This window comes from Pelophylax lessonae (assembly GCF_965119305.1).
Source record: "Pelophylax lessonae genome assembly, chromosome: 2".
In the NCBI taxonomy this organism is placed as follows: Eukaryota; Metazoa; Chordata; class Amphibia; order Anura; family Ranidae; genus Pelophylax; species Pelophylax lessonae.
In genome coordinates this window covers 187,440,654-187,453,448 of record NC_138769.1, presented here as the reverse complement: position 1 = coordinate 187,453,448, position 12,795 = coordinate 187,440,654, and the positions used below count along the sequence as shown (strand labels likewise).

At 41.9% G+C, this 12,795-nt stretch overlaps 1 protein-coding gene across 1 annotated transcript in view; it reads right to left on the bottom strand.

Moving 5' to 3' along the window:
• The window catches only part of CD99 (CD99 molecule (Xg blood group)), a 105,006-nt gene that overhangs the window by 31,263 nt on the left and 60,948 nt on the right, over positions 1–12,795 (bottom strand). Inside the window, exons 7-8 of the mRNA XM_082248000.1 lie at positions 10,122–10,184; positions 6,420–6,473 (exon numbers count right to left, since the gene is read on the bottom strand). Coding sequence (XP_082104126.1) covers positions 6,420–6,473; positions 10,122–10,184 — 117 coding nt within the window. The remainder of the gene's footprint in view (positions 1–6,419; positions 6,474–10,121; positions 10,185–12,795) is intronic.

Genomic DNA, 12,795 nt, shown 5'->3' with positions numbered 1-12,795 from the left:
AAAAAAAAAAGATAAGTTTAGAGGGCATTGTTACCAAGCAACATTAAAAACAGGGGAAAAAAAAGGCATGCAAAGCATCTGGTCTGTCTACAGAAAAACTTGTCACTGCAGAGGAAATCACGATGACAAAACCAAGCTGTGGGGGTTTGGTACATTCATAACAGGAAGACGCTGAATCATATATTTTGTTGCCTAGGTACGAAAAAGATTATTGACCTTCGGAGGATTGTGCCTGGTGTACTTGTACATGGCTGCCCTGGGGCAGATTTCAAGGTAATCCGTTGTGAAATACGAATATTAATTCTGTCCCACAGCAAGGCAGATCTTAACAGGAGCCGTGAGACAGAATAGAAGAGTTCAGTGCTTCCTGCTGCTCTAAAGTAGAATAAAACCTTACCTCCTAATTGTGCGTCTGTTTAGAGTGAAAATGTGTCTCAGATGTGCAAATGTGTCTCATATTGCCGTCTGGGATTCCAGGCACAGGGATCACAAAGACGATTATGCTAAATGAGAGGCAGACCATAGGTGCGCACAGCCTATTGCATTAAAGTGTGCACTCCAAAGCTCAAAAATATTTGCATGTGTATATACTGTATACCGACAGTGTCAGCAGAGCAATGGATGGTGCCAGTAGGGCAGAGATCAGTACATGTGTTTTTATTATATATTTTTACGAGCCATGCTAGTGGGCTTTGGTGAAATATCAGGGGTCTAAACAGGGGGAACCTGCGCCACACAGGGTAAATAGGGTGTGCCCAGCCACACCTGGAACACCCTGTGCGCACGCCTATGAGGGAGACTCATTTGCCTCTAATTGTGTAGCCAATTTACTCAATCAATGGCCTCATGTCAGTGTCATTAGGCAATGAGGAGGGCAGCTATTCACTAACCAACATACCACATACAAGTTCTAAAGGGCTGGTTCACATCAGATGCAGCCCAGTACATTTTTTAATCATCATTAAAAATGAATGCACAGTGTTTTCCATGTATTCCATTTGCCCTAAATCACAGTGCAGTGAGTTCCGGTGCAGTCAACAAAAGAAAGAACATTCTGCATTTTTTTTGTATGGAATCTGGATTGCTGCAAAACTAAAAATGCACCGGACCACATTAAAAACATGCATGCAGAATGCAGAAATTGTGGTGTGAACTGGCCCTCTACCTTTTCACTGAGGCATTGGCAGGCTCTAGTATACAGAGTTAGGCCTGGTTCACATCAATGCGTTTTTTGGTGCTTTTTGCAAAAACACACTACAGTCCATTTAACATGGTTACCTATGGGACACATTCACATCTATGCTTTTTTTTTTTTTTAGCAGCTGCATTTTCGAGAAGAGTCAGGGACTTTTAAAAACGCAAAACTGTGTGCTTTTAGTTCAATAGACTTTAATGGAGATGCTTCAGTAACACAGGTTTTGTTTTTTTTTAATGCGTTTCTAATATGCCCAACAACAAATTGGCCAAAAAAAAAAGGCATTAAAAAAAAAAAAAAAAAAAAAAAAAAAAAAATGCACCGCAAAAAGCACTGCAGAAAACGAATCAAAAGAAAAACTGCATAGGTGGGAACCAGGCCTTAGGCCCCTTCAAATCTGCCTGTCCATTTTTTTGGCGGATCTGAACGGTCCCCCCATGCATCCCTATAGGGCATCGGATGTCAGCAGAGACATGTCCGCTGACATCCGATCCGTCAAATCTGGACGGATGGAAACCCCATTTTCCATCCGCCCAGCGGATCGGATGGGATCGAATGAGAACGGACATCTGATTTCCCCATAGAGATGTATGGGGAACTGACAGCTGTGTCTCCGCACACAGCGCGGAGAACAGCTGTCATTCTCCTGCTCAGCGGGGGATCGGCGGTTCGATCCCCCGCTGAGATAAACGGAGTCCGTCCGACGGACAAGATGTGTGAAAGAGCCCTTAGATATGACAGCAATTATGAGAGCCTAATTACACAGGTGTTCTAAATCTCCAAAGTGTCCCATTTAATTTAATTTTCCAAATATAGATTTGCAAAGTTGCACGCTTGTAACTAAATTTCCAACATCAACATATATAATTTCCAACAGACACACAAATGGCCATAAACAGTCAAGCATAAAATCCACATTTTACAAAAAATAAAAATTATAAACCCATATTTGAATATGACTGACAGGGGGTTTAACCCTACTATATGCAAAAGAACTTGCACTTTTTTCTTTTACAAACCAACCTGCAACTAGAATTACTGGATTTCAATAGGGACAGTAATATGTTGGGAAGAAGAACCCTTGCATGCCATCACAGGGGGTCCAATGTGTACCCGTTACACCCTAAATATGGATGTAACATGCAATATGGTTCAAAAAAGTGGAGTTAGCTTTAGCAGTTGTAGTGGTTGCCATATTACTATAAAAAAAGCTTAATTTTTTTTTTTTTTGCAGTACAGAAAAGAAAATATATACATATTATCTCAGCTAATGTTACTTCCAGATTGGTCTCTGGAATCTCAATACATTCTCAGACCCCTGACTGATAACTGAACAGAAGCATACTCCTACATAAAATACAAAACATACATTTATCATCACTATCCTCAGTTCAAACACAATATTCATAGGTATATTGTGTAATATTGCCCATAATTCTTTCCCTGTCAGAGCCATATTTTGCAAAATAGACCTCAGGATTATTTAAGAGTCCGTTCACACTGGGGCGACCTGTCAGGTGACCTGGTCGCCTGACAGGTCGCCTGCCATAGAGAAGCTGTGGACCCGTTCTAATAGGAGCGACACAAGTCGCTCCGACTTAGAAAAAGGGTCCGGAGCTTCTATGGGGCGACCCGGAGCGACCTGCGTTGACTTCAATGTTATGAAGTCCGTGCCGGCCGCTCCGGGGTCGCGGTGCGAGCTGCGCACCGCGACCTGTGAGGTCGTCCTGGCAAGTAGCGTCGCCACAGTGTGAACGGGGTCTAAAAACCCCCATAATTGTATACATTTTTAATTATTCATTTTTTTTTTTTATTTGTTTATGGTTTTACTAGCAAAATGGATTGGCATTTTGTATAGCTAGTCCTGTGATTTACACACATCACCCACACATATAGGCGACATACACATACAGATTCTGACAGCCTCCTAAAGCTCCCCATACACGTTACAATCTAATTGTGCAATCTATTTTAGATCTTTAGTGTATAGGGCCTGACTTGTTACAGATTGTTTGGTTTATGTAGGGGCTCTTATTACAATGTTTTGGTAAATCTAAAGTAAATCTAAAGAGGATTCTATGCTTCGACCCCAAGTCTCCTTCCCTTGCAAATCTCCTCAATATACAGTTGATCAGCATCAACCTTGTCCAATGAGCAGTAACGCTAAGCCAGGAAATAGCAGTGGGATATTAGCAAGGTGTATCACAAGAAGGATTTGCTAAATTTGCAAATTCTTTAGCATTTAAACCAGAAAATACATTTATATTTTAACCATTAGTATTTAGAGGTTTAGCTGGAGTTTTATTTTAATAATCCCACCGGAAGGCATTATGAGTCTAGGTGATGGTGCATTACTAATGGATGGTTGTTCAGAGAACTGAAAATATTGCTACTGTGTGAATTATGCAGGATTCTATGATCTGTGTGCCAGTAAGAACAATTCTGCTGGCAGAACATCCTTGAAATTTTTATATTTATAAACTGCTACTTTTATGATAATTACTAGGATGTGGTTTTGCCAACTGTAATATTCTATAGTGTAATTACTGCAATGAATATGACTTTCTATTTCTATCAGCAGTCCAAAGTAGATGTAAAATTTCCTGCCACACACAGAAAGCAGAAATGACTGCTTTATGAATTTAAAGCGGACCTTCACCCTAAACTAACATTCATTTTGCCCTGCCTCCATTCCCCCCACCCCCTCATTTTTGGATAATTTTATTTTATTTATTAATTTTTGATAGATTTTTTTGTCTTGCAAAGAATGACATTCGTGACGATTCCCACCCATCCATCCAGCATTTTGTGCATGCACAGATGTGCCACCAGGCTTCGAGTCCCAACATAGCCCCAAGCAGAGATGTATAGTAACTAAGTAGAACTACTTCACTACTGTACTTAAGTACCGAAAGGCAGTATCTGTACTTTCCTAGAGTAGAATGTTTTTCTCCTACTTCCACTTTTACTTCACTACATTTTTTCAATGATTTCAATACTTCTACTCCGATATTTTTTTTTGTGCTGCATAGTTACTCGTTACAATTATAAAAAGGACCACTGCCAGAACAGTAGATGGCAGGTTTCATGAAGCTCAAAACATGTATTATCAGCGCATACGAAAATAAATGCTACTGTATGTATAAATAAAAGCTGTATTTGAAATAATAAAAAACAAGATCGATGTTCAAACTTTTGACTTCTTTCTTTAATAACTACATAACACAGTACTTGTATTTTTACTTTCAGTACTTGAGTAGCAATTTTATTTTCAAAACTACTGGTACTTTTACTTTCAGTACTTGAGTAGCAAAATGTTTCAAATACTTGCAATACTTAAGTACAAAAAATGTTGAATGCTTTAGTACTTCTACTCAAGTCACTTTTTGATCGAGCACTAGTACTTTTATGGCGCTTTTCCACTGCATGGAACCGTACCGGTTCGGCACGCTTTTGTGCTTTTCCACTGCGGTACCGCATGGTATAGGCTCGGAACGGTTCGGTACGGTACGGTATAGGTTTGCTTTTCCACTGCATGGAACCGAACGGTACGGTACGGCTCTGAAAAAACAGTACCTACTCGATTGTGGTTCCAACAGGTACCAAACTGGTACCATATCCCACAATCCTTTGCATGCAGTCACTACTAGCCACTGATTGGTCAGAGAATCACACCCACCCCGTTGTTATCCCACCCGATTAACTTTAGTACTACTTTAGTGGAAAAGCAAACCTATACCGTACCGTACCGAACCGTTCCGACACTATACCATGCGGTATCGCAGTGGAAAAGCAAACCGGGCCAAGCAGGGCCGAGTAGAGCCGAGCCGGTACTAGCCGGTACTTGCAGTGGAAAAGTGCCATTACTCAAGTATGGGTTTCGAGTACTTTATACAACTCTGGCCCCAAGGCATATGTGAACACACATGGCTTCCCGTACATCTGCATACATGTGACTTATGGACGTGCTGTTTGCACATGCATGGAAAATCTCCTGCATGTGCACAGAGGCCGGGCAGAGACCTTCGGTACATCTGCACATGCACGGTAAAAAATAAATAAAAAATGAGAAAAATAAAAATAGTGGTGCCAAACCAAGCCAAAACGAAAGGGGGATGAAATTCCTCTTTAAAACCATAATTTATGATTTTCCAGGTGTTATAGTATGTGCCAATACAGACAACAGTGGCCAGTTGGCATTAATATAGTGCAGCTGCAAGAAAAAAAAAAAAAAAAATGTAGCCAACAGACCTTAGAGGATATATTTTTAAAATATATTTTCCACTGGTTATCCATAAAACAGCATGCCTCTTGTCCTCGGTTGGCTATGCTCACTCCTCCACTGTATCTATGAGCTAAACCAAGTTGTTAACCAAGCTTGAGGCCAAAACAGGTCTTCCGCTCTTCATCTCCATTACATGGAGGATGAAGGATCAGTAGTTTACAGATGGAACGGAACATAGTTTGCACTTTCATGTCATCTCATAGGAAGTGACAAGGACAATGCATTTGTAGCAAGAGCCAAAAAGGTATTTTTTGTATTTGCCCAAAATGTTCTTAGCCTGAATAAATAAAACAAATGCAGCAATCACATCTAGGGACTGGTAAGCTGCAATACATATACACTTTGTTGTTAGTTTAGATACCCTTCAAAACTTTTTTTTTTTTTAAAAGGCAAAACCCAACACTAAACCTACTTTCAGCCAAATTCTAAGCCTAATCTATCTAGCACTGTAAAGAAAAGATCCCTATATTTACCTGTTCTGCAGCTACTCTGGTACAGTCTCCAGCAGCACCCCATGTCCAGGAGAAAGCCGACAACGGCCAGGAAGGGATATCACTCATAGAGTTACTATGGGGCTTCCATTGTCGATCGCCTCTCCTACACAATAAAGCCGCTGCGGACAGCTGGGCCTGGGACCGCAGCGGCTGCAGAACAGGTCAAGTTAGTGAATTTTTCTGTACAGGTTTAGATAGATTAGGCTTATAATGTGGGTGGGAGTAGGTATTGCCTTCACTTCCACTTTAAGGGTCTAGCAACTCAAAATGTGTGGTAAAAATAAAAATCAGTGATTTATAGTAGTGGGTTAATGAGAGTGAGACTATTGCATAACCATGTTTTAGCGAAGGATTGCAGAAGTGGAAGGGCCAGGCCCAAAGCACGAGACCATGGAGCACATTTTGAAGGACACTTTTCAAATCTGTCAGAGTAAAGCATTCTTACCGCTGGGATCATTAGGGGGCAAAGCTCCATCTATCAGTTCATCATCACTGAAGCCTTAAAAAAAAAAAAAAAAAAAAAAGAAACCCCAATTACTACAAGTGAAATACAAAACGGTTTACGCACTGAAAATGAATGAGCCAATAAGTACTTGATTCTTTTTAAAAGGTTATATATATACTGTATATATGCTGTAGGTCTTGAAGTAGAATATACTCCAAAATGTACCTGTCACTGTTATTTCTCCTCATCAGTTTAATCTTGAGTAAAACTATGGAAATAAAGTTCTACCTCATATAAACACCAAGGCAGGTAGAGTAAAGCAAGCAGGGCTGAGACAAGGGGTGGGCGGGAGGGATCGTTGCCCTGGGCGCAATGGTTTCCTGTAGATGGGGGCACCTTCCTTCTGTTCCCAGGCCTGACAAAAAGAGTGACGATGATTTTATGAAGTGAGAGACTGCTGGGTTTAGGATCCCCCAAGTTGACAGTTTACCCAGTTCCTTTGATTTTTCAGTCGATGTTTGTTAAGCCCGGTTTACTGACAGGGCCACCCACGGCTCCAGTTTCAGCCAATTTAGCAAGAATCGGCAGAAAATCAAGTAGTAGGACAATCTTTAGTACTGAATGGGAGTGCTATTGAATATTTAGAGGCAAGGTTCTTAAAGGGATATTAAATCCTCAGTTTTTTTTTTAAGCACTTCCAGCAGCGGATTTAAATCGCTTCCTTAGTTTGAAGCTTCTTTATCTTGTAATCCTTGCCTATGTTCCTGGTGAGGCTGCTGCCATAACCAATGCCCTGTTTTATCATTCTATGTAGTCACCCTTGCATGGAGGGACTTAGGTTGTGTCTCCTTACACCAGGGGCGTAACTACAGGGGTTGCAATCGCAACCGGGCCCCATGCTCAAGGGGGCCCATGTGGCTCCCCTGTACACCTGAATAGGAGGGGCGGCGGGGGCAGCATATAGAGAAATCACTGTCCTCCTTTTTCCTTCTGTAGCTGCAGGAGGAAAATGGAGGAGATTAGTTCCTCTGTACGCTGCCCCCGCCACTTCTCCTATCCAGTATACTTGTGTTCTGCTGTCTCTGGGCCCCTGTGTGCTCCCCTGGTCCCCCCCTTCTGTGCTGCCCCCCCTTCAGAATTCTCCCTTCCCTCACCGTAATAAAGGGCCCCGCAACTAGAGTAAAGGGCCCCAGGGCGCCAGGGGTCCAGGGGGCCCTTCATGGTTTCTTGCACCGGGGCCCTGAAGGTTCTAGTTACGCCTCTGCCTTACACTGTTTCCATTAATAGACACACATCCAGCCCTGTAGCCTAGGATGGCAAAGCACACCTTTGTGCCTCCCTCTTCCTCCTCCCTTCTCCAAGCCAACAGATTAACTAGAGACTGCACTGTCCACTGTTAAAGTAGAACTATAGGGAAAACCTTTTTTTCATTTTGGATAGGGTAAAGCCCCGTACACACGTACCGATCGTCTTTTGAAAACTGCAAAAGACTGCACACGAATTTTGTCGGCCAACAACAGCCGACTGCAGAAGTGATGTCATGTGATGGTTAACTTTCCTTGTCTTTTTTTTTTTTTTCTGAGCATACCCAGGTCTTGCAAACCTGCTGTCTGTCGGCCGAAATCTGTACTGACTGGCGAACAATCGGCCGTTCTGGTGTTGGCCAAAAAAAAATTTAATGCCTGCACGACAGATTCTGTTCGGCCGAAAATGCGCTGTCGGAAGCATCATACTAACAAGCCTACAATCGGCCCATCGGTCGGCGGCCGAATATTTACGGCCGACAATCGGTACGTGTGTACGGGGCTTAAGGAAGGGTTATAACCCCTGTCAGGTTTTTTTTTTTTGTCCATCTGTGTAATAATAAGACTTCTGAGGTTGAGCACTCCCCACTCACTTCTGTACTCTATCAGAGTCCACTATCAAGTAGATATAGGAGGTGTCCTTTGTAGTGCATTAGCACATCTATCCCAGCAAGGAGTGTTGTCTCCAAGGGTTGGAGAGGCTGGATTCACCCCTCTTTTATGGATAGTGTAGAACCCACTGACAATGGGGTACTTTGACGCAGTGGTGGGCTTGAGCACGATATGGCCATATGGTGGGACCAAATCCCCATTTTTATTTATGGATTGTCTCCATATTTGATAGTCATTTCTTTTGCATGTGTGCGCTATTCTTTTTTAATATACATGTTGCTTGGTCCATAGCTGCACCGGCTTTAGATATACATGTTCAGGGTTTGCTCCCCCAATTTTTTGCTTGTTCATCTGTGTAATTATTACCCTTCACTTCCTGTCCCATAGAAAAACAAAGGGACAGGAAATCCCTGCAAATTAAGGGAATCCCTTGGGGACCAGCAAGTCACCAGAACTAGTGTCCCCATTGAAATATTTCCCCTCTAACTTTTCTAGGGGCCAACTCAAAATTTGAAATGTTCCTTTAATATCAGTGATGATGGTAAACCGGACAAATGGAGAGGGTGAATCTCCTTAATGGGGGGGGGGGGGGGAATTTTATCCCTCTTCACTCCATCCAAAACGTAAAAAAAAAAAAAAAAAAAAAATCTCCCTTTAGTTATACTTTAACTCTCTCCTGTGAAGACAGACCATTCAGGGAAGCAGCACTGCGAGGAACGGTAGCTCTAAACTGCAAAGGCTGAGGAAAGAATTTTAACAACTAGTTAACTGGGGAATGTTTATTTTATTGTGCTGAATGTGTTAAATTAAAAAAAAAAAAAAAAACACTATTGTTTTATTAGTGTATTAAGCTTGGATAACATTATAAAAAAAGGCTTATTCATCTCAGTTCATCTAATGCAATTGTTCTCATCTCAGTGGTCTTAAGTCCTGGTTCACACTATTGCGATGCAAGATCTACTGCATGGCTGAATTCACACCGCACAGACATCGCATTTGATTTTGGGAGCAGTGCGCTCCGAATCACATGCGATGTCTATCATTGCAATAGTGTGAACTGGCACTAACCGAGATGGGGACTACTATGCCCAATCTACAGGTAGCAACAAGATCAAGGATTTAAATAACAGTACATGAAATTTGATAACAAGCCTGGATGGGAAAAAAAAAAAAAAAAAAAGCCTTAAAAAAGGTGAATCAGATAGCATTCAGTTAGAAGTGTACGACTTAAGCCCCATTCACACTTGGGCATTTGCGATTGCGGGCAGAATACTGGCGATTCTGCTCGCGATCCCAATACCCTCTGCAAAAAACGGACAAAATCGCACTGTGCTTGTTGAGGTTGCATTCATTTTCAATGGCACCTAAATGTGGGTGCATTTCTGCCACGGCACACCACGTTTCCTGAAGCTTGTCGCCAAAAAGAAGCTCCCGCTTCTTTTTGAGTGACAAGCTTCACGCAATGATGCCATTGAAAATGAATGGCACCTGAACAAGCGTGGTGCGATTTGTCCGTTTTGCAGTGTTCCTTTGGAATCATGGGCAGACTCCATCGCAAATGTCCAGGTGTGAATGGTACAGAAAATACACTTCGGAGGTGTATTTCCAGTACATGCATACTTTCAAGTATTTTTTTGGTGTTTAAATGAAAATAGCTTTGGATTCAAAAACGTAAAAATTTATATTGTACTCAATATAGAGATTTGAGGGTCAGCCATCAGAGGGAGCTCTCAGTAGCTCAATGGAATTAATAGGTCTTAACAACCGTTTAACTTCAAGAACTTACTGCCGCCACCTCCTCCTCCACCACCACCACCATGGCCTGGCTGAGGTTTCTGAGTTGTCGGTTCTGTAAGAAAAAAGAAAAAGAAAAAAAAGGCATGTGATCAATCCAAGCAATAACCTGTGAAAACACATTTTCCAGTGTTATAGCAAATAACATGTTATGTTGCTTGCATAAAGCAGGCACATCCAGGTCACCTGATGCCATCCCCAATCCCAGAAGAGTGGAAATGTGAAGAAGTCAGTAGGTCTCTGAGTGGCATTGGCTGCCTGTCCTGACCCACCTGAAGATGCTGGAATCTGACAATAGAAGCATCCCAACAACCGCAGTTAATTTTTTTTTTTATATTAGGAAGGTTAGAGGAACATGCTGTAGCTGCTGCTCAGGAGTGCAACACTAAAGCCCCGTACACACGTACCGATCGTCGGCCAAACGATCGGCCGTCTTTTGTCCAGGGCTGTCGTGTCTGTTGAAAACTGCAAAAGAATGCACACTAATTTTTTCGGCCAACAACAGCCGACTGCAGAAGTGATGTCATGTGATGGTTAACTTTCCGTGTCTTTTTTCTTTTCTGAGCATGCCCAGTCTTGCTAATCGGCTGTCTGTCGGCCGAAATCTGTACTGACTGGCGAACAATCAGCCGTTCTGGTGTTGGCCAACAAAAATTTTAATGCCTGCACGACAGATTCTCTTCGGCCGAAAATGCGCTGTCGGCTGTCGGAAGCATCATACTAACAAGCCTACAATCGGCCAATCGGTCGTCGGCCGAATATTTATGGCCGACAATCGGTACGTGTGTACGGGGCTTAAGAAGTGAAGCTTGATTTTCAAATTGCTTGGTAAATGGTAAACTTATATGGATGTTGGGGGGCAAATTGATGCTATAAAATAATCAGGATTAGGGCTTACTGGTGAAGGTTAAAAAAAAAAAACTAAATGGGAATGGGGTGCTACTAGGTTATCTATGCTATTTACCAATTTGAAATTTAGTTGCTATAATAATTTGCATGTATGCTGTATATAAAGAAAAAAAAAAAAAAGACCCAGTTGTATGATTGCAGACCCTTGTCATACTAGCGATACTTTTACAAATATCAATATACATATATCTGCCAGTGATAGGATACCTAGAGAGTAAGGAAGTTACTTGCATGTTTCTATAGTGTTTTCATCCACTTGTGCTCCCTCCCTGGCCAAATCTTTCCAAAAACCTTTAGGAGGTCCCTTTTTTTAAAATGCTGGCAACTATGTTGTTGTGATAAAGGTCCGGACCAGTTGAGCCTGTAAAGACTCTTTTCAGGGTCATAACGCATTGTCTGACTGCACACAAGGGAAGCTGCAACAGAGAATGCTCTTCAAAAGGAAACCAGATTAGTCATCAGTCATTAAACAGGTGAACAAATCCCCTAGATGCAGCTTTCCCTTGATCGGATGGCCTCTGGTGATTCTGTACATCCCATACTTAAGAGTCTTCAAATGTCCTGACTGCAATTAGTACCCTATAGATTTCTATGGGCCTCTGTACCAAGCGTCTCTGGTGTTTTGAAACAGCCCTATAGAAATAAATGGGGATCTACTGTACAGAAGCAGCTAAAACACTTAAGACCTGTTGTGCATAACAAACACCTGAGTCTTGAAGATCAAGGTAGGCATGCATCTGGGCAAAAAGGAGTGGAGGCAGAGGAGGTGGGTGGCGTAAGTTAGGTCAAGGACAAAAGGGCAAACATAGGTGCTCTTTGTTTTTAAGAGCACTTTTCCGTTAAGGAAATTTTGAACTAGGACACATTCTCTGATCGTATCCAGATGCGCATTCATTGTGTTCATGTGTAGCAGCAAGGATGATGTTGGAAGACAAAGCGGAGGGAGGTAGTACGACAAGAGATTAAAAGGAGTTAGACTAATATCACAGTCTGTGTCACAAAAGCATAAAATGGGTAGGTGGTTGCATTGAAGGCAAAAATTGTAAAGTTAGTTTTGGTTAGACAAATAAAGTCCAAAAGCTTGCCATAGATGGATCAGATCTCGGCCAATTCAGCAGGGCCGCGATTCCATCCTTTTATGGGCATGCTAACTGTACTCAAGTCGATCCATCGATTGACTTGGGTACAATCAGCCTGTAGAGTTTTTTCACATGCGATTACTGCCGTCGGATATAGCAGCTAGCAGTAATCATTATGCTCTGCTGGCTTGGAAGAACACAATAGTGCTGCGGGAGGGATTCCCCCATCAACCCTGACTGTGCTGTTTGGAGGAATTGAGCGATTTTCTTTTCTTCCACCCATGGTGGAAGAAAATAAATCAAATCATCTATGGCTTGCCTTACTCTGGTCATACATGTTATAATGCAAAATCGAACAATCTCCTTTAGGTTTAATAATGAAATAAAGGAGACTGCACAAATAAATTTTGTCTGGAGCACCATTCAGGGCCAAAGATATGGATAGGAGCTTGGATGCAGCAGAATTATCACAGTAAACAGCAGTAGTGGAACTGCCCGTAATAACTGAAGGGAATACGAAAAATAAAAAAAAAAAAAAAGATAAAATTAAACTTACAAGCAAGACTTTATCATGTCCTCTTGTTAGTTACTTAGATAAACAGTGATTGGGAGGTACATTTTTCAGAGAAATAAATGCAAATTCCTCTGCCATGCTCAGTTACAAGCCTAGAAATATAT